General features: G+C 41.9%; 2 protein-coding genes and 1 long non-coding RNA gene across 3 annotated transcripts in view; all 3 read left to right on the top strand.

Moving 5' to 3' along the window:
- Window positions 1-155: 155 nt before the first annotated feature.
- On the top strand, window positions 156-2,000 carry LOC124474849. The gene is made up of 2 exons (XR_006956865.1): window positions 156-240; window positions 1,155-2,000. It is a non-coding gene; the product is annotated as an uncharacterized LOC124474849 (long non-coding RNA).
- Window positions 2,001-2,241: 241 nt separating this feature from the next.
- LOC124474741 (ephrin-B2a-like) lies at window positions 2,242-7,422 on the top strand. Its single transcript, XM_047031147.1, has 5 exons — window positions 2,242-2,605; window positions 3,083-3,369; window positions 4,318-4,410; window positions 4,961-5,077; window positions 5,209-7,422. Exons 1-5 carry the CDS (start codon window positions 2,481-2,483, stop codon window positions 5,622-5,624), a joined length of 1,038 nt encoding a protein of 345 aa, XP_046887103.1. The 5' UTR covers window positions 2,242-2,480; the 3' UTR covers window positions 5,625-7,422.
- A 5,960-nt stretch (window positions 7,423-13,382) lies between these two features.
- gpc5a (glypican 5a) overlaps window positions 13,383-22,859 on the top strand; it is a 74,253-nt gene continuing 64,776 nt past the window's right edge. Inside the window, exons 1-2 of the mRNA XM_047030484.1 lie at window positions 13,383-13,780; window positions 16,864-17,025. Of these exons, the coding sequence (XP_046886440.1) occupies window positions 13,624-13,780; window positions 16,864-17,025 (319 nt within the window). The 5' untranslated portion in view covers window positions 13,383-13,623. The remainder of the gene's footprint in view (window positions 13,781-16,863; window positions 17,026-22,859) is intronic.

Genomic DNA, 22,859 nt, shown 5'->3' with positions numbered 1-22,859 from the left:
CTTGTCTTTTAAACTTATCACTGACACACGCATGGCACTCTACACCTCACCCTTGACTTTCCGTGGAAGGGGAATTTAAATGAGTCACACTATACACTATATAAAGGAGATACAGACAAGCTTGTCATTTACCAATGAGAGACAGAGAGAGTTTAGGCGTTGAGAAGGGTTTCTGCACTTATGGAGGAATACGTTGATAAAGGAAGTGTTCAGCATCCTGAGGGAGGAAGTCTATTGAAGGTAAAATGTAATACACACAGACACATGACATCACATTATCTACAGCCTTGTGCTTACATTCCACCAAGAACCTGTGGGGTTATCAAATCCTTTTTTGATAAACCTCTTATTTAGGCTTTTTCAGTGTCATACCACTACTTGCTTTGGTTGATACATGAATTAAGATAATTCATTAAATCAGTCATCAGTTATGAAATTGTGACTTTCCTTTTAGCTGGAAACCATTTGCTTTTGCAATTTTGGGTAACCAACCAAGTATTGGGTTCAATAATTCTCAAAAGATTTTCTGAGAGTTCTGCAAAAAACAAACCTTTTGAACTGAACTCAGATAAAGTGTTTGTGGAAAGTATGTGTGGAGGAATATGTAATAATCATTTTTGTACCTAAATCTGCTATCACAGTATGCCACTGGCAAGATCATTGTAGAACAGTGAGGGGGGCCACAGCTGTGCTCCACATATCTGGAGCTCAAAATGTACAGCAGTGCTCAGATAATTGTTCCTCCTTTACTTCAGAATATGAATGGATGTGTGAGCAAATTGTACATTTTATCTTTCAAAGGTAGACTAGATAAAAAAGACTATCAAAGAATGGGACTCAGAACAGAAGAATACAAGGCACATAGAGTAAAGGCTAAAATAGAACTAGAGTACTGAAAGTACGGAAATCCTTCATTAATGAGGATATGTTCAGCAGAATATTATAAATTGGTGTGTTGGTTCAGCAGTAAACAGACTGATAAATGGGAAAACATGTTTGATGTTTCCTGTGTTTCCACTGTTGTCCTGTCCTGTGTCAAGTGTCCCACTGACTGTGATTTGGACTGAGTACCTCGTTGAATCTGTTAGTCACTCTGCTTTACTCTCTAACAGTGATGCATCACATCACATGTGCATATTTCTCACCCCCTGCAGATCATTTGATGTGATGTCGCCACATCTCCAAGTCCCTCTCTTCACTGCAGGGAGCGTAAAGCTGACAGTTGCCAGTCCAGTTGTGTCCCATGGTGGGGTTAATGCTAATCGTGATAGGGGTTGTTCTCTAATAGACACCTACCATGTTAGCATTATCCCTGCTCTGGGGTCAGTCTGCTACAGCTAGCACTGCTTTCTGGGAAGGAAATGTAACTAAGCAAAGTGTAACACACACACAGGTACATGCATGTGAATGCACACGCACTTAAGAAATGCACTTGTGCACTCTCCATCACACACAGACGCACATGTGCACACAAACATTTTCTCTGTTTGCTCTCTCTCTGTTTTGCTCTCTCTCTCTGTCTGTTTCTCTCTCTCACTCACTCTCTTTTCTTGTCACTTCCCCTATAGCCATTGGTTTCTGAGCCAGTTATCCACAACCATGACATATTGTGTGGTGTTAATGCTGTCCATGACTGGGGTGACTGAAGTACAAACTCCAACGTAGCAGCATTCACACCAATACCTCTCTCTCCAGTCAGCAGGATTATATCTGCTCTTTCTTTTGTTTGAGAGCTGTCACTGCAAAAATAACTGATCCATTTCAACATGTTACATTTATTTCTGTCTTTGTTTGTCGTTTTTTCTTATATTTTTATTTTCAACCATAAATTTACGAGCAAATGGAATAATAACACAAGTAAAACATGAGATAACATATGTTTCTGTATTGAACGCAAACAAGTCTTTCTGGTGTTTTCTGTTTGATTGCATGATGAAATTGTTCAAAATAGTCTGGATTAGCCTACTGTAAAGCGTCTCAATAAAGCTGATTAATCGAAACGATTGTGTCTTTTTTTAATGAGGCATTAAACTTCAACAGATTTTTATTTCAATACGTTTGTTCGTGCCAAATTTAATGCACATTTTTGCTCCTACATTGAAGAGGGTTTTGGAGGTTAACAGACACCAAAAGTCACAGCAGGGACGTGTGTGGTAGTGAGCGGTTAGCTAAAACGACGCCACTACACGCAGTCCATGACATGGGCGGACCTATACTGTTTCACTTGGCCAACGATTTCAGAATAAATCCAAATTCACTGGAATGGGTTTAAGGTCGGATTCATGTTTGGATTTACCTTTTTGTATTTGATCTGCTATTGGTCAACATCATGATTTTTATATTTCACTGACAATGTCGTCTTTTGGGGACAGTTTTGAGGTTTATTTACAATTATTATTGCAATTAGTCATTCAACGTGCAAATGGAAAGTTAGGGGATATAACAATGCTGAAGAATTGCTTCCATTTCTTTCATATTTTATGATATTGTGCCTTTGTCGTGTAATGGGGAAGTCCATATGGAGTTTGGGTATTTTGATTATCGTTATTTGTTCATGCCATGCCATCGTTCTGGACTCTCTTTATTGGAATACCTCTAATACAAAGTAAGTAGCTAAAAGTTGGTCCAGAAACCACCGTTAATTTAAATTATGAATGATTAATTTTTTAGTCAGTTAGTTAGTTAGTTTATCAGTTAGACAAAATAAATAATAATAAATTACTCTTTGAAATTCTCTCATAATTTCTCCCAAACGAAATTATGAATTTGTGTCCACAACGTTGCTAAATGTTAATTGTAATGAACAAATCCAATAAAAGGTTTTGACTGACTTGCAACACGTCACAAAATAAAATGTAGAAACCTGTTAAAATGAATTAGCATTAAAAACCTGAATCATGGCATGTCAAACAACTATAATAACATAAAATAACACTGGCCAACTCTCTGTCTCTGTCTCTGTCTCTGTCTCTGTCTCTCTGTTTCTCTCTCTCTCTCTTTCTCTCTCTCTCTCTCTCTCTCTCTCTCTCTCTCTCTCTCTCTCTCACACTCTCTCTCTCTCTCTCTCTCATATTTTTCTTAGATTTACTCCAGGCCAGGGTCTGGTCCTCTACCCCCAGATTGGGGACAAGATGGACATTGTGTGCCCCCGGGCGAGGGTTGGGGGTGTTGGGGGGACGGGCGAGTACCATCGGGTGTACCTGGTGACCCGCAGTCAGCTGGAGAGATGCAGCATTGACAAATCAGACACACCACTGCTCAACTGCGACAAGCCCAACAGAGATGTCAAGTTCACCTTCAAGTTCCAGGAGTTCAGCCCTAACCTCTGGGGTCTGGAATTCCTCCGGGGAAGAGACTATTACATCACATGTACGTAGAGCTTTTTGTACTGCTCTCTGAAAGCATTTTCAAGCCAGAATCTGCAAGTCTTCTGAAGTCTTGTAAATTACATCTACACATACCATGGTGCCCCTTAAAATGGAAAGAAACTGTATCCAGATAAGGGCAGCGAAATGTTCAGTTATATTTCAAATGCACTTATGGATGACACAGCATTGTTCCTCTGCTCAGTGTAGACCAACATGGTAACAGCCAGTTGCTCTTTCATAGCATCTCCACCTTATTCATTTTTGGACAGTGTTGTCACAGGTCACACACAGGTAACCAAGAATTTCAGTCTATGCTTTCGATTTCTCTCCGTGAAGGCCATCTTCTCTTACTCCCCTCCCAGTTTGTCAGCTCTAATGAATGTCAAAGGCGACCTTGTTGCTGGGGCTGTGTTGGTCAACCACTCTCTGAGAGCCTAGTGTTGCGTGAGAGGGAGAGCAAGTCTTACCATGTAACTTTACCCCTCATCTACCTCACCACGTTCTGACAGCACGCTCCGCAGCGCCGGCCTCTGTGATTCTAGGAGCTTACATGCCCCAAATCACACAAGGCTTTGTAACAGCATCAGACAGATTTGACGTGAGCTTTCCTGGCAACCTAGCTTGTAGCCTGCAATACATTGTTATCTGACCTAAATGGTCCTAATAAGAGTGTACGTGTGTATGTGAGAGGTCTTCTAATAGCCCACCAATTTCATTCCGGTGGCGAGTTTATTGTGTTTGTTTGTGAGTGATATGTGCGAATGAATCTTGCTTGACCCCCTATCAACACACTTTAACTATGAACAAGCAAGGAAGTTGTTGTTTTTGTTTTACCATATACAATATATTCCCTTCATTAAAAGGGAGGTCATTACTTCCTGAAGGCAATGGCTTAACAAATGTATGGATAGGATTTACTAACACCAATTTATGTCTGGTGCTCTATCAGCTACATCCACTGGGTCGTTGCATGGACTGGATAACACTAATGGAGGGGTATGCAGAGCCAAATCCATGAAGCTGGTCCTGAGGGTGGGCCAAAGTAAGTATTTATGTGTGTGTGTCTGTGAGTGTGTATGTGTGTGTCAGAGTGGCTGTCAGAGTCCATCTTTATGTGTCATATGCAAGATTAGTTATTTAAAGAAGTTATAGTTAGAGGAGTTAGAGCAGAGTACATTTGAACTTCTACTTCAGTTAGCATTCTTCCAACCTATTGATTTCCTGTGAGATTATGTGAGTCATGCTATAGATGGAATTGGATTTTATTTCCATTTGGGAACATACATTAAGGTTATAAACACATATTAATGTTACAAAAACTGCATTGCAACTAGATGTTGTAATGTAAGGCAATAATATCTGCTATTGTGCATGGTTTAATAAGTTGTAGAATTTTCTCTTTAATCTGCAATCCTAATGTTGGAGGGATTACTCTCATGAATATCCCCAAATCTCCAATTTAGATTGCATGCAGCTTGTTATTCTAAGCATCCTAAACCTATTTTAGTGTAACATGCAAACACTGGTTTGGTTCAGATTGTCTGTCTGTTTCATTGTTGAGCACAGTCACTTATCTGTATTTCACTTTCCAGGTCCATCTGACCCACCATCAACCCCACAGGAATCTCCTACCAGATACCCCCCCAAAAAACCCAAGTCTGGTAGCCAGGGCCCCTCCACAAAAAAAAATGATGCAGTGAGCAAAAACAGTGGGTCGCACATCAATTGTAAACATCAGTTGTTATTTTTCCACATTGACAGTACAATCATTTACATATTGTTTCCCCAAAATAATGCTGACTGTATCCTTGCATAAACTCCCATTCGCCCTCTTTCCCAGACGGCCCAACAGACGGGGCAGCGGAGACAACTGAGACAAAAGGTGGAGACTCACCACACTCTGTTGGCTCGGACACGGTAGTGTTCATGGGTGTCGTCTGGGGCGGGGGGATCATTATTACTGTCATCGTTGTGGTTCTTCTGGTCCTGCTGTGGAGGCGCCAGCGGCGACACTGCATCCCTGAAGGCCAGCAGTCGGCCTCCATGTCCCTCAACACCCTGGCGATGCCCAAGCGGGGCAGCGGTGACAGCAGCGACCACGACTCAGACCCCAGTGACATTGTGTTCCCGCTGCGGCCATCTGAGAGCATGTTCTGCCGTCACTACGAGCGTGTGAGCGGTGACTATGGACCACCTGTCTACATCGTGCAGGAAATACCCCCCCAGAGTCCTACAAACATCTACTACAAGGTCTGAGTGGCCTGGGCAGGACTTCCTGTCAGTGGGCGGGGTCAGTGTATAAGGAGGGAGGGGGGGGAGCCTCTGATCCAGGTGCATCCGCTAAATACGGATTGTTAGACCATAATTGAACAAAGAACATTAAAGGGAAAAAGAGAATATGTGGAAAAGGATCTCTACTGAGCACCTAAGGGAAAGAACTCGTTCTCTGTTGGTACTATGTGGTGTGTGCTGTTGTTGGTAAGACTTGATTGTATCTGACTGGACTTCATTGGTTTCTTCATTACCTTTATGAGAGGGTTCCTCACAGGTCAGTGCAGGTGGAGCCCCTGGGAGTAGGTCTGGTCGATAGAAAGGATATCATCTCAGAGAGCTAGTAAATCATCTGGGCTCCACTTTTATTTCCTGTGAGGGATGTTTTAGAAACTCTGTACAAGAGCAACTTCACCTCTGATGTACTACTGGACTGTAGTTTATCTATTCTATGTTTGGCTTTAGCTTTCTGATCAAATGTTTGCTGTGTTAAGCCAACGTTTGCCACCTCTCAATGCTGCTAATGTGGGACTTTTATTTGTGGTTGAAGTTATGTATTTTTTGGGCAACAGTCATACACCCAGTCAGAAGAGCACAATGAAGTTTGAGGGAAATAAGCCTATATTTTCACTTAGGAAAATTTGAATGTTTCTTCTTTTCTTGTCATGTGGGTGTGACGTAATGCCAGAATTTTACCTTTTGTGGAGTCAAAAGTAAAATTGTTTTCATTCTGACTCAGGATACACTTTTTCCACATGTGAATCATGAATTACCCTATCGTGAACACCTTGGTCTGACAGAACAGTTGTTTTATCCTTTTCCTTCTCAAATTCATAGATATTTGCACTTCAGGTTTACCTGACCACTGTAACGTTTTTTTTTTACAAGATCAATCATTCACACAACTTTATCGGTAGCACTAGGTCCATAGACACAAGTTGACCAAGAACATAGAAGGAGTTGAACAGATGAGCTGGTTTCTAAATAGCTTGTATGCATCATAAACTTCAGCACCCACCAGTAAAAGAAACGAATAATTAAAGCATGTGTTTTTTCTCTCTCTCAGTGACAGTACGACAGTCCATTACCCCTCTAATGGAACACTTGGGACATTAAGATGATACAGACTATCATTCTATCTCGTGTGCACAGTACCAGAACCAACGTCTCGTAGGTTTTACTATCCTGAATATCCAACCTAAATGGACAGCAGGACAGCAGCCACAGCTATGTATGTATCTCTTTCTACAGCTAGATGTAGAAAAGAAATGCTTCTCATAAAGGACTACTTGAAAACATGTCTTCATGTTTTTGTGCTACAGCGGTACATGTACAAAGGCGTGCTCATAATCTGTACTGAATGTGTATGTATATCTGCAAAACTATTTACGTTGATTACCTCCTCTGCTTTGTATTAAGGCAACTGGGAACAAAAGCAACAGACTGAACACAATTACCTCGACCAATGACTTTTATTTTTTCTATGACTCACGTTATTTGGTCAAATGTGACAAAATAGAACGGTTCTGATATTTTAAGTAGAAAAAGGCAGTATGGTCTCACATGTCTTTGATGCTGTTCAGTGCTCACAAGATGTGGCAGCCCTGTGGTATCGAGCCTAGAGGTTTCTCTTGTGGTACCAAACCTGGCAACCATGTGCAAGCACGTTTCATGCTCCTCCAGCCACATCATGCCTCACATTTTCAACCTGTCAGCTTCCATGAGGTAGCTCCACTAGGGAAACTTGTCTTCAAAGTTCTTATAGAAGGAGAATGTTGGTTTCAAATGAAGACAAAATAAACTATTTCAACACCATCCTTCATTGTATTCAGAGAATGTTGATAAAATATAAATTATTGTACAATGAAGTACATCTTTCTCAACTGCATGTTTTTCAACTGCTTCATGCAATCTGAAAAATAACAAATGCATACATCCCAATTCAATATTATTGAATGTGCTTTCTCATTTCATTTACTTAAAGTTTAAACGAAACACTTGATTCTTGGATTGATTCTTACAATGGATTTTACACCCTCTTAACCAGCTTGAACCTCTCATTTAAATAAGCGAAACACACATATATTGAAAAGAGACCCTGATTCTGAAACAGCAACAGACCTGCTTACTCTACATATGTCTCCCCCCCAGGCTAAAAGTGATCCCAGGTCTTTTGAGATGTTTTTGTCTCCTCCGAAGATTTCACAGATGAATAGGCCAGGGTAGGTCGAGGTGAGTTCAGTTGACCCCCAGGTCATGGATAGACAATAGTAGCCTTGCTTCTACTGGCAGCACAAAACAGAACCCCCAGGCTCCTGGCCCCTAGAGTGGGAGGAGTCTGTCTCTGTGCAGCCATTTTAGAGAGAGAGACAAATACAAGTTGCGTAGCATCAGCGGAAGCGGCTTTGTGCAGAATACCATTACCATGGTACTGTAGGAAATACACATGATATCCCCTTATGGCACTTCAGTTTAGTTGTATTTAGTAATGATGAATTATACAAATTAGACAGAAGGTAAAAACAAAGAAAGTATGCGAAATACCCTACCAATGCCCTACCACCTCCTTTGTATTATCTAAAGCATCACATGTTGCTTTAATTCATGTCTGCTTTGCTTTGTTTGAGATGCTCACATTTAAATTTATATATATACATATATACACATGGTATACAGATATGCATGACAAGTAATATGTACATAGACTATGTATACGAGACAAGTATCTAAGAACTCTAAGAAAGTATGGTACACTATCATCAAAACCACACATTCAGAAAGTCAAAACAAATCATGAAAAATCACAGACACAATATTTTTTTCCCTTTTAATGTTAGCAAATGAAGGCTGCAAACTTGGTCTATTGTTTGGGAAACGCATGGGTCTGGGGGTTGGCTAATAAGGACAGTCTTTGGTGGATCTGACCCAAGGGAGGCTGAGGGGCCTGAAAGGTCCTCCTCCGGCCACATGGAAAGGGACTGGTCTTTCTGTTATTGGCTGACTGTGGAGGTTGGGAGAGAGAGGGGGGCTAAGTAACCTCTTATAGGTCCACCCCCTGGTCAACAGAGCGGTTCACAAACAGCACTCACTCAGCAGCTGGGAAAGTAGGATTCACATTTCATCAACAAGTCACAAGTTCTAAATTGTGTGTAGTAAATTGTGTGCAATAAAATACAAAAAAACATTGAGAAGCCACTGAACAAGCATTAGTAAATGCAAAAAGTTAGGTAATTGTGACTTCATGTTATATGACTAAAATGTTGCTGTCATATTTAAGTGCGTGTTAACAAAATAAAACAATGTCAGGAGGTTGTGTGTCTTTAGGCAGCAGACCACACAAGACTCCAAATCTCATACAGTAAACTGGTTATTGCTTCCCTCTGCTGGTCAACTCACATACATTATTGCTTCCCAGCGCTGTTGCAAATACGTACTCAAAGTGCACACCTGAGTTTTCTTCTCTCATGCTTTTTGATGCACAGACATATTCAAGATGACCTGTTCAAAGGTCATTACACCCTGTTTCTTTAAACAATTCCTTAGAAACTGAGTGGAAAGAACTTTACTCCTTCACTTGAATTCAGACACTGGTTACATATGCCAAACTAGTTTTGCCAATTTGATTCCTACAATATGCAAAGCAAGGAGAACGAGACTTTCAGTATTATGGTGAACTGTATGAACTTTTCTCTGTGTGGTCTAGTCCCCCAAACAGTTCTATGGAGATTTCTATGATAATTGAATACTGACAGCGATAAATGATTAGTTAAACAACAAAATAAAAAATATATATTTGGTAGTGCAACATGAAAATTCCTAAAGATAAATGATTAAGAGTGAATGTAACAAACTGTAAAACACTTTAGAAATGTAATCATTTTTAGCTTTCTAACTTCATACTAATTATCTATCACTTTCTTACCCTCACATTGTCTATCACCTGTATTTCCATCACCATGTTTATTAAAGCAGAAGTTTCTTTTCTATGAGAGCCAAGGGTCTATCTCAATTAGTTGGGGGGGGGGGGGTTGCATAATGGAATTGGTGTTGGCCTAAAAAGTAACAGAAAACACCATCACAAAACCATTCTACAATGCTTTATTTGACTTACGGTAAAACTAAATAATTAAAGAAAATAAAAGAACAAACATGATTTACTGCGTCAGCCAATTCAGCTAACTACTACTTGAGATCATTTATGTTTTACTAACTACTTACTGATTAATTCATTTGAAAGATCATAACTGTCGTAAACAACCTTCTTTGGGTATGTTGGACGAAGGACAACTAAATGTGCCTCAAAACGTTTTTTCCTATTCTTTTGTACTATCTCTTGGATTGGTGGACGGTAAGGATCGGAAGTACCGTAGTTTTTGTATGCTAATTAAGGAGTTGGGGGTTGTAGCTTCATATTTACGTTCAGAGGGAGCCGCCCTTCATTCACCCACATGGTTAGGAACAGGACGCCTTCGCGCCACTTTCGTACTCCTCAATAATATCCGAAATCTACCCATAGTTAAAAATAACTATTTACTTTTTCTATTTCGCTGTTTATTTTCCCTTTGTCGTGCGTTAAAAGTTGATTGCATAGTTAGATAGATTTCTTTCTCAGACGAAACAGTAAATGTTAAGTCCAGGCAAGTGAGCGAAGATGGTGGATTTCACTGGTGAGTATCTTACTAAGCGCATGTTATTGGCACGGAAGTCTGTTTGTTGTGTTTTTATCCTTTCGCAAGAATCAACCCGTTTTGTATATTTTTTCTTTTGTCTAACACATATATTAAGATATCGAACTTGACTATTAGAAAAGGTAGGTTAGTGATAAAAACAGTGTAGCGTGAGAGGCGCATGGCAGCCCCTCTCCTCCATAGTCGTGGGAATGAGGGAGATTTGAAAAGCAGCACGCTCGCAGTGGTTCTCTGCAGCGCTCAAAAATACGGGTAGATGTGTTTCTGGGCGATTGCATGTTTTAGTCCGTTTGAGGCAAATAAAATAATTATTAAAGTTTATTTGTTCGACATATAATTTTCCTGCTCTTTTTCGTGTGCATTGGTGTGTGAGTTAAAGTGCCCCCCAGAACAAAGCAGCAGCACATGGGGCAGGTTTAGGCCGCGCGCTTTAGCTAGCTAACTATGCTATTAAAGCTAACAAGCCTGCTAGCTACTTATACTAGCGCTCAACTTATGCTAGCAATAGTAAAGTAATAGTCAATTGTTCGTTTTTCCCCCAACAAAGTTACTCGTAGTACATGCAGTTATTTCATGGCAACTGGGTAGTCAGCAGCCAGCTAACAGGGAAAGATCACAACGTTAATGTTGTCTACACTTGCTAGGTACAACAAGCTTGTCTAATGTGAATTTGAGGCATGTAAGATGGACTTATTTTGTTGCCGGGTTGTGCAAATTGGCTATTATTTCAGTCTATATTGGCAAAACCTGACAAGTTTCAAAATTGACATGTTCGATAGCCAACGTTAGCTAGCTAAAACGAGGTGTAGTTTTCCATGTTTTGAGACAAGCTATCTTGCGCGAGCTTGCTAACCCAGACCCATGAAGCACAGTGCTACCGCGTTGCTTTAGCACAGTGTAGGACGAACAATTCTTAAAAATTGCCCCGACCGGATCCCACTTGTACTCATTTTATTGTATTTCAAGCAACGTAATGTACACATTAATGTATTTAAATTCAATAATGCGCAGGCGGCCAGGGTACTGTTGAGAAGAAATGCTAATGTTTGCGGACTTAGCGGCGCCATGTTATCCAGACGGTGGGGGAGGGGTGAACAACAGCGAGTGTGGACCAAAGCGCACGCGCCCACTGCACACAACGCGGGCCGCAAGCTGCGCAACTCATTCATGTTTTTTTTTCTTCGAGTGGCCTCATGGTTAACCAATAATTCACAACCTTTCAATCATATCCGCCTTAATGAAGTGTTTAAAATCACGAAACCGGTGTTAACGTGCCATAAGTGACTCACTGAAAACGTAATTGAATTGTTACCTGAATTGTCTTGTTAAATTGACCATGTTCATCTGTGACCCCTCTCTTTGTCATTGCAGAACACCGGGCAACACGCACAAGGGATTGGATGTTTTATACCTATAAAAAGCACCACAAGAAAATATGCCACTGAGGGGAAATTGAAGGACCTTTAAGTCATGGAATTGTCAAAGTGCTTACAGTGCAGGTAGTACTATGGAATACCTACTGCAGTGGAGGCACTTCTAGCAATACCATGACAATGCTAACGTGTTGGTGTTTCTAATGGACATGTATTGGTGATTCAATATGAACTGGTACGTCTTTGTGCTAAGGTGCATCTAGTGCAGATAGTGAAGTAGACTAGCACCTACTGCCCTAAGTGCTCCTTCTGGCATAAGGGGTTGTGACTGGCACCAGTGGAATGTTATGTATTTTTTTATTTTTTTTTGCAGTTCTCTACTAGTTTTGCATAGTTGTACTACAAGAAAAAATGAGTTGTGCAAATCTATGCAAAACTGATGGTGGTCTGCTTGCTCTCCAGCTGTCCTAAAATTCTGGGGGAGGGGGGGGGGGTGTACCTGATTTATCATCAAAATGCCTGTCATCACTTCACCACCCTGGACTGGCAGCGACCAGCATTTCCTAGCTCAACAAACTGGTTGACTAGTAAAAGTTTCAGCAGTGCTAAAGTGCTTATAGTGCAGGTAGTATTTTCCCCAATCTACTGCAATGTGAGCACTTGAAGTACTTCTAGCTGCTTTCTGCTGTCTTGTTTGGTGATGATCCACCACACCAATCCTGGAGCCTCACCATAGCCTGGTCTCTGGTCAGTTTTGCTGGTTTGCATCCTGCTTTAACCAATGTTTGCTGTGCAAATCCATGCAAAACTGACCAGGAGGGCAACTTGCATCGGACGTACAACTGTTTTGGCCAGGTTCTGTGCAGGTTGGGAGGAGTAGCAATGCTGTGTACTTTTGGAGGTATTGCACTTGTCCCGGCCTGTGTAGGATTGAGGAAATTGAATCACCTGTTGACCATATAGTGTCGTCACATTGTACTGAAATGTGTATTGTCCAGTGAATGCTTTAGTGACAATTTGGAATGCAACATTAAATTGATCATGAATTCCTCTGATCTTTTGTGGAATGGATAACAAATAAAGTGGTCTCTTTCATAAAAACGTGTTTTGTTTATTCTAAGATTTATTGAAGACCTGTAATGAGGACGTGTTGGTTATTGGACCTTAATTTCTGTATATATGCCAAGCTACTAGCAGTCCTTTGAAGGAGTTTTGCCAGTGTTAAACTTGCGCTGTTGCCACCATCGTTAAGTGTATGGTGGGGTGAGTCTTTTGCAATTTCACTATTTTACTATTGAATGTTTTTAAGGGTTAACATTTCAAGGCAAGGATATAGGATGAATTCACGTGTAAGCCCGTCAGTGGAATCTAGTGCAGGAAGCCCATATCGTTAGCCAATGGACACATTTGCATGTTCCGTTACTATTTGTCTTAGAGGTTTGAGTTGATTACAATTACTTGACAATGTCAACTTTTTATTAAACGTTGAATTATTTATACTATCCGCATGTAAAGATTGGTTATTTAAGCAGGAGGCATTCTGGCTATACGAGGCTAGTGATGCCCCTGTCCACGAGGTGGCTCTACAGTCAAGCTGTTTGTGCTACGGTTTCACCAGTAGTTGACATCTGCAGGTAGGCATGCTACAGTAGCCATTGGTGTCCGCCCACTTCTTTGACAGCTCTTATTGCGCCAAGTTTTGGAGCACGCTTTCTTGAAGTTAGTTGCGGGTTCAACTAGTCAATATCACTGGAGGGCTAGTTTTATTCTAGAGGAGCGGTTCTGCTGTGGCTAAATGAAATGTGGAGCCAACTCACCTGACCGATCGTAGTTGAGTCTACACAGTAGGATGTGTATTACCGCATAGACACAACTGGCATAACCTCACTCTTAGAATCGAGATCCCACACATCTCACGCGAAAATGGGACTACAGGAGCTCATCTGTTTCTTGATTCTATTCTTTGCCTGCTTCGTTGGATTAAGTTTGGAAAATCCGACAAACTGCGACGAAGTGCGTAAAGTTTTTCAACTGAGGCAAATTGGACCAGTGAATTCATTGCCGGAGAGTCCACGGACAGGTATGAAGCCTCCAACGAAATAGGCTATTTTAGTAACGTTAATTGTGAAAATAGAACGTCTTCATGTGGTCGGAGAAAAATTCAACAATTATAGCAAATGCAATATATCATCTTAACCTGGTGCTTAAGATGGATCACAATGTAGTGTGCGTTTTATTTGAATTTAAATATGTTTTTACTCAAAAGTATTAGACATAAACTGCGGTTTATAAGTCATTGTCTGTGCGTGCTTCGCCTGACTGATCGTGGGAGTCTTGAGTAAATCAATCACAAGTGGCACGGATGGCTTTAGGATGCGTCTATAACATTACCCTCGAATACGACTTAACAACACTAACTCTAATATGGCACTATGTTATTGGGTGCCTGCTCCACACAAATAATACATATAAATGCATTTGAATGGTTGGTTGCCTAGTATAAAGAACATGTGATGTAGTCTACTTGTGGTGTCACATTAAACAGTAGATTTATACCCTTGTATTGATCAAGTTAAAGGAATACCAAAAGGTTACATATCGAGGAACAAGTATATAGGCCGATGTGTCACTTAATATAAAATCACTTTCTAAAGGCACGTGGACATGTTTGTGATGTTACAATACATTTATGTTCTGAATCTTCATGCTGAATCACACCGAGCTATTGATTAATTGACCCACTTGTGTGGATGGGTTTTGTTGGGTGTCTGTTATTCTCTTTTACCCCACCTTATGCATCAAGGGCAAGGCATTGCATTTGACCAGATAACATTGGCAGCCATGAAAGATAATATTTAACTTTGTGTACACAGCTGCAATTCACCAGCAGGGATGTCCATCCACCTTTAGTTAGAGGTTGTTGTTATGGCTCTGTGTCTCCGTTTAGAATACCCTGTGGTTTGAGGGGAAGAGAAACAAACATTTGCTGGCCTTTTCATGGACTGCAAAACGCTCCCTAAGTGGTTTGTCCAGGGATAAATGGTCATTATTCTTGGTAATGTTAGGTAAACAGTAAGATTTAAACTTCCTCTATTGCAGCTTTGACATGCATTTTAAGATTCAGATTGGCAGTTTCTGATGTGCAATTTTAATCTCAGACACTACTACACTGTATTTCACAACATTTTCACTGAGGGAAGTTGTATTTCTGAATGTCTGGTTGACTGACTGTAAATCTGTCAGTGGGACATGACCAAAGATGCAACACTAAGAGAGATACAAAGGATTGGTTTGGAAAGCAGAATGAACTCTGTATAATAGGAAGCAGATTTGAGAGAATGACAAATGGTGGACTGTATTGGTGAACAATTCTAAAGCTATAAAGACAGTCTTATAAGTTCCATAAAATACTGTAAAAGGTCATTTTGGGAGGCTTATTAAATTTTGAAATTAAATAAAAAATCTAGTATACAGTATATGCATTGTTGGAAGTTTGAATCCTTTACACATTTGACCTAAGATATACAAGTTCATGAAACTCTTCACTCTGAAACAGTGTTTCCTCAAATTGTTAAAACGAATGGTTAAAAAAGCGTCATGTAAAAAGCGTCTGTAATGTGTTTGCGACCATGTGAGGCAAAGGGCAGAGTGGAGCATTCTGTGAACCTAGCAGAGCCTCTCTTACGTGGAGAATAAAACACCACATGAACTTTGAGGGTTGCCTTCCACAAGCTGCTTTGTTTGTACCCCATTGCCCCTTAAGTACCACTCTGAGAAGACAGACATGGTCAGACTCTAAACCCCCGAGGAGCTCTTAAACCCAGAAATAACCCCCCTGCAAGACCCTCTTCAATGTCACACTTTGAAATCAGCATTTGTTTTTAATGATGTGGCAATCGGAGCTAGGCACTGTTTGCGGTGGGGCAGTAAGTAGGGTGCACTGGTATGTCTAGTTTTGTGGAGATATTCTGGTATCATATAAGGTTTTGCTTGATTTCAACCCGTTGTCTCGGAATTTAGCCTGTGGCATGGGATGAGGGTTACTTTGCCACAGTATTATTTAGTTAGTTAGCAGCAAAGTCAGTTGTCTGAGTGGCTCATAAAATGTCTGACATTAAATTACCTTTTTATCCAACACAGATGAGAGCTGTTGGACTCCAAGCGAAGCACATTTCAATTTGACTTGATCAATCTGGCCCCTTACTCCTTCCTGAGGGAATCCAAGTATAATAGCAAATTGTCTAAAATTGCTGAGGAAATAATGCTGATACGTTATATTACAAATAAGAACTATCTCAACCCTCATTCACCAGCTTGCTCAACAAACCAAAAAACACAAAGAAAGAAATTCAACCCGGCCTTGATTGATCCACTGCGGATCAAAACAGAATGAGTCAGTGCATCACCCTCTACACAGTTTCTGTGGTCATAAAGGGAAAATACTTCCAGGGAAACATGTAGAAAAAAGCAGGACCTGAGGCAATTTCCTGCCTTTATCTAGATGGATTGGTATTTCTCCACACGTGCCATATCCTGCGCAAACCTCCCAACACTACGACATAGGCAGCTGTTAGCGTCTTTGGCAACAGTTCCTCACACCCTGCCCAAGCACGTCTGTGGAGCTTTCTAGAGGCTTCTTCCCCCTTCAAATTGTTTGGATTGTCCCCCTATGTGTGTCAATTGCTTCAACACATACGTAGCGGAAAGATGGAGACATCACTTCGTGAAGCGATAACGACTTTGGCTTGGATCTCCTCTCATATCTGCATTGCTTTTCACGTTCATGTTCCTCCGAACTTGTTAGAACTTGTGGACGTCCTCAGTGGGGGGACGGTGAGCACGTAGTCCAGCCTTATGAGTAGAAACAGAAGGGATACCTTTGTGTTCCTCATCAGATCCTTTGTTCCTCTCCAGATCCTTTTGTGTTCCTGTCCAGATCCTGAGGCGTAACTCTACATTATATTTATCAAGTCTATACGTTTTCTAACTAGACAGAACTATAGACCTACTATTTCAATGAACTCACTCTACTATTTCAATGAAGTACGAAATAATGATGAAAATGAAAACAGGTTTTGTCGCAAACAACTCAGAATTGTGAATAGGATATATTTGGCTTCTCATAGAGTGATACATAGTGAACAACTGTATTGTCAATCCCAGGTGTGGACCTTCAGGTGTGCATGTCCAAGAACCTAACATGCTGCACCAAGAAGATGGAGGAGCGCTATCAGGTGGCGGCCCGACGCGACATCCAGAACCTTCTCCAGACCTCCAGCTCCAGTTTGAAGTTCCTCATCTCCCGGAACGTGGCTGCTTTTCAAGGTGAGTGTTGGTGTCTGTGTGTTGTGTGTGTGTCTGTGTGTGTGTGTGTGTATTATATCGGTGACTGTAAATTCGTACTGTATGTGTGTGTATGTGTTATTTTATTTTTGGTGTGTGAAGCCCTGGCACAAATCAAGCCCAGCCAACAGAGCCAGGTCTGTCCTCCTCTTCCTCCTCCCCCAGTCCCACGACGATACCCAGATCAGGAGATTAGATAGGTCGACTAGTAGAATGAGACTCAAGAGGCCTTCGTGGGGAGGATGTCTACCAGGAAATGTAATGGGGCCACCTGATGATTAGACATTTTAGACCCTTTGCAGAAACAATTCAGAGCTTGACCCATTAGGCTGTTAGATCAGGTGCTGCTTCTCAGTCTCCTGTATGTGGACTCCTCTGTGGTCCCAGTGGCCACCTTGGTGTTGGGACTGAGGCTCACTCCCCAAATTCCTCATGAGCTTGACCCCATTCCCCCAGGTCTCCGACTCCTCTCCATCTCTCATCTCCTTAATGATGATTGACAGTTGTGTCGACAAACAGGCAGCGACATGCTTCTTGTCTCTCTGTCTGCTTATCCTGCTTAGTATTTCAAATTGTATTCATTGCAATGAGACCAGCCTGTAATGGGCTTTAAAACACAACTTCTGACTTGCATGCACAGAGCCATATCATTAAGTCAATTCACTTTAATTATCTCTCTCCCTCCCTCTCCCTCTCCCTCGCTCTTTAAAGATACACTTACTTATGCATAAACAATGTTTATAGTTTGAGAAGAACCCAGTCAGATCTTTTAGTTGCTTTCAGATGTTGCAACATGTGAAAATGTATGTTAGTCCAGGACCTGCATGTGTACTTCAGTGACAAAGTAGAGGCAAACTACCAGCAACTGTGCAAAAAGGTCATGTCCTTATAGCTAAGGTTGTTAGGGAGCTTTTGTAACTCGGGCAAGAGCCCTTCCCTAAGACATGCATGTGTAGTGACCTCTAACCCTTCACTGAAATTCCAATCATGGGTTCTTTCCAATAAGTTTAGCAATCAAAGTGTCCTTTTCTTAAGCCTGTCATATGAGGCTACATAGTGTAAGAAATGGTTTGGTGCTTTCCTTCTTTCTCATGCAGTGTGTGCTGTGTTTGTGTGTGTGTGTGAGACAGAGCGGTGTGGCTCTGTTTCAGCTGTTGACTGCTGTGCTCTGTCAACTGGGTGCAATATGACATGGAGATACTGAGGGAGGCACCAGGTCTGCAGAGTCCAGCTAGCAGTTACATAAACCTGACCTGTCTGTCTCTACCAGAGAGGAAAGTGAACTGGACACCCACACTTTGGAAGGGGAAGTGAAAGCTGCAAAGCTTTCTTTAAAATTAGTAGACACCAGGAAGTGAACAGGCACCAGGTAGAAGTGAAACCAAGATGATGTAGAATATGTTGCCTTAAGGGTGGTTCTGGAATTCCTTTGGCTTTCAATGGAAATTCTTAATTGAAGAGGAATTCTAGTATAGCAGGACGCTCGGTCTACGTCCTGACTCTGTGGTGAACTTAAACAGGCTCTTAGGCTAAACGATCTCTGATTGGGAGTATCAGTATCCTGATGACATTCCTGTTTCCCAGAAGGATATCGTAACTGCTGGCCTTCGTCTTCTCTCCTAATCAGATCTGGCAGACGTTTGTCCTCGTTTTAAGACTCCTGTTCTAATCTAAGACGTCAGAGCAGATTTCTCAGTCGTCCCACCGTCTGACTCCGAGCCGACCCCCGTTTGGCGTTCGACTCCGGCCCTGCGGGGTGCTGGGATGTTGCGGGTCGGTTGCCATGGATGGAAGACAAACCTGAGCGAGGGCAGAAGGAACTCCCCCGGAGCACCTCTCAGCGGGCAGCATATTTGTGCATTGTGCGAGGACGAGGTGCAGGGGCTTTACAACCTGAGATGAAAGACAAACACACACTCAGGGGAGCCGCTTTCTAATGGGCCCCCAAAAGAAGAAGCCAAAAAAGAAGGTTATGACCAAAAAGGCCAACTGCTTTACAATATTCCACTTTTTTTCCCCTTTCTTTTTTTGTTGTTGCCGTTTTTTTCACGACTGCTGCCTAGATATCTGTTGACTGAGGAATGACATCAAAGTCCCCTCAGGTTGAGCGTGGGATGAGATTTTGATATGTTGGGGTAGAGCAGGGAGACGTGAAAGCAACATGTGGTGGTAAACTCGACTTTGGACATTTTTGGAGCCCCACTAACACCACCCATTCAACAGTTTTACCAGCAGATAAGCATGCAGCTTGAAAGCAGCTGTTCTTCTTTAATGCATTATGCATCAAGTCTTCAGAGATTTGTGTTTTTGTAAAGCTTTACTACAACTGCACTGAATAGCGTTTTACAGGCTGCTTTTATTCGCCAGTGTCTCCTGAGTGTTTGAGATTGTGGTCTGTCTCGCCTGTTGACGTCTTCTAAAGTCTCTCTTTTTCTCTCTCTCTCTTTCTCTCTCTCTCTTTCTCTCTCTCTCGCTCGCTCGCTCGCTCTCTCTTTCTCTGTTTTCTCTCTCTCTCTCTCTCTCTCTCTCTCTCTCTCTCTCTCTCTCTCTCTCTCTCTCTCTCTCTCTCTCTCTCTCTCGCTCTCTGTCTCTCTCTATCTCTATCTCTCGCTCTCTCTCTTTTAGTCCGTCGCTCTGGAGCACTTGAAGGGGCGCTGAATCACGAACGGGCTCCAGCTGTATCAAATAAAGAGGCCTAATTGAAGGGCTTGCACGTAACAAATGGCCACATTAGCCTGCCCCCTTTTCAACTCAAGAGTTTCTTCCCTGCCTGTCGCGTTAGCGCACAACACGGTGTACATGCTTCCCTGTTGTCTTTCAAAATTAGAGTGCAGCAACGATTGTTGACAGCCTACCCCCGCAAAGCCCACTGCTCTCCAGCCTTCACCCCATCTCTCTCTCGCCTTGTTTTTTTTGCTTTCCCTCCTCCTTGCATCTATTCCCGCATGCTACAGGGCCACGCACGCATCACCTGTCACTCTCAGGCTCAAGAAGAGTCCCACCCGACCTAAAACCCCTGTCCCTTTTCTAATGTTGGGATGTAGTTACTGTTTGTATGTTACTTGAGAGAACTGCTAAATGAATGAAATGGCATGCAAAATATCATGGTCCGCCAGCAGTTGATTTCTTTAATGTATTTCCTTCTAATGGGCGAGCGTTCTTTCCCAAGAGATTTTTATTCCTTATCACCACATGCTTGGGTTTGGAATTTGGGCTGATACTGGTCCTCCTCCCCTCCCTCAAGAGCATGGCATGAGAATTTCAATAAGAAAAACTTAAGGCGTCCCTCTCCATTAGACATGAGGGATAAAGGAATGATTGTCCCTCATTAATTCAACGTCAATGAACACTCCCTAGTTGATAAAAGGCACGTTATATGCATGACTTGTATTTCTTTCATGTCCCCACTTGACCGACGTAACAATTTCTTTGTCCCACCCTTTGGATTTAGGAAGCCTCTTTGCCACAGTTTTCTGTCCCTCCGTGCTTTCCATACATATGTTTCCACACTTGATATTCGACCTATCACAGATGGACTATTTGACTAATTGCTGAGGCTCTATAAAAGTGTCAATGTCAGAGGACAATGCCATGTGGGTGGTATGGTGTCTCTCTCTGCCTTCTTTCTTTGACTTCTTTCCCTCTCTCCCTCTCTCGACGTGGCTCTGCAATCCAGGGTGTTCAGACCACAGATTTACATTCCCAGCATAGGACCTCGATGGAGGATGTGGTTGGAAGTCTCAATTAACTGTATGTAGCAACAGTGAAACAGGAAGTACTTGAATGGCTCCTGGGTGATTCTTTCTCATGACCGATGAGACCACACAAAAGCCAGATGATTCTCATTGTGATGACTGGAACTGGGTAAATTTTGTTAGATTTATTCCACATGGGTATACTTTTGTTGACTCATGTGGCTTCATCCAATGTTTATGCATAAAGCTATTCCCCCCCTGGTTATATCATGCAGTCATGTATCTATCAAAGTTGCCTCGCAGCACTAATGTCCTGAGTACTATCTCCCAGGCCTTTCTGCATGGAGTTTGCAAGTTCTCCCCGCTTGCAAAGTTTGCAAGATTCCCTCCGCAAAGAACCCCAATAACAAAAAATGCAGAATAGATTGCTCTCTTGCCCATGTCCTCGGTCAGGACATGTGGCGAGCACTTGGCCTTGGCCCTCGGTCACTGCTGCTGCTACTCCTGGCTGCCCTGGGAGGAAGGACAGCATGAGGAGGGGACAAAAAATGTTTCTCCAGTGGTCACGCTGGCGTGTGTGTGTGTTACATCGCTCCATGCACCCGCGTGGACATTGTTTGAGATGAATAAAGGATTGTTCTTCCCTTCTGGTTGTGTTCTTGTTGTCATTAGCACTGAGGTATTAGCAAGAGGTAACCACACGTAGCCGTGTGCTATTCATTAGCTTTCCATTAAGCGTACAAAGAGCCCTGTTAACTTGCTAGCCTGATTCCGTAGGTGAAGGCTTTAATGTGACATAGTTTGTGTTTGTGGACATCTGCTTGAGAGTGCACGTAGGTAATGACTGGGGGGCTTTTCAACACACTCCACTTAGGTGTGGATCTGAAGGGGATGGAAACAGATTGCGCTAGTCATCCATCCTGTGTGCCTGCTTGCCTCTAATTGGAGCGTTATGTTTTGCGAGGACCACCAGTTGACTAATGGATGCAGGATGTCAGAATCTGGTCTTCCAGGTTGGGCACTAAAGAGGAAAGCCACAGGTAGGGGAATTAGCTCTGTGATTGGTACTCTTTTCCCACGTTATTTGGATGTACCTTTACACCCCCTCCTCCTCATCGCCATGTTAAATGGAATATTATTCCATTACCAGGGCCTTCAATAAAAACATCTAATATTTGTCAACACTGCGCGCTCCTGAGAGATGCTGTTTGTCCTTGAATTTATTTTAAAGCATGGACAGGGCATTTTCTCCAGTGGCTTTTAACATATTTGCTTTCTAGAATATGGATTTTTTTCCATTTGCGTCTAAAATGAAAGAAGAAATTAAGTTATAAAATAAGAAACAAAATCATATCAAACATGACATTAAAAGCTTTTTCGAACTATATTTACATGAACACAACTTTTAATGATAATTTCACAGTCTTCCTCGGTCCACCTTCCTCTTCAACTGTTAAGACCACCTTTCCAGAGGTGTGTCATTAAGGTGTGATTGTCATTTTAGCATTCACGCAAATCAACGACTGTCCCAGACGAGTGTCTGGGTGACCAGTGACAAAGGGGCTGTATTATTCAGGTCTCTGCCAATACATCTCTACAGTTTTCCCCTTCTGTTCCCATGGAACACGAAAGGTTCAGGGTGTGTTCACACGCAGGGGCTAACGTCAAGTTCATCAGAGGACGGGTCTAAAAAGGCCGTGGATGAAAAAGATGTAGAGAATACTTTTAAAATGTATTTTAAAATGTATTTACAAAAAACATTCTGTCTGTCGGCCTTTTCTAAATATACAACATACAATATACATGTGAACAGGAGCTGTAGTATAGTCCTTCTAACGATGCTGTTCGGATCTGGGCCCAAAGACAAAACAAAAGAGGAATGCTAAGTGTCACTGCATTCTTATTTCAGCTCACCCGACCCTGCAATTATGCAAACAGTTGAGAAAATATGCACACTGTAGGAAAATGTAGCCAATCTGAACTCTTTCTGAAGGTTATGCATGCAAGGTTATATGAGCCTTATTGCAATAGCTGCCAACGTGTTTTATTTGTATTTAATTGGTTGCTACAGTAGTTTTGTGAGTGACTCATTGGTGATGTGGTTGGTTAGTACAGTAGCAT

The sequence above is a fragment of the Hypomesus transpacificus genome, chromosome 12 (genome assembly GCF_021917145.1).
Source record: "Hypomesus transpacificus isolate Combined female chromosome 12, fHypTra1, whole genome shotgun sequence".
Taxonomy (NCBI): domain Eukaryota; kingdom Metazoa; phylum Chordata; class Actinopteri; order Osmeriformes; family Osmeridae; genus Hypomesus; species Hypomesus transpacificus.
The sequence above is the reverse complement of the archived record's forward strand: the minus strand, read 5'-3'. Positions and strand labels throughout refer to the sequence as shown.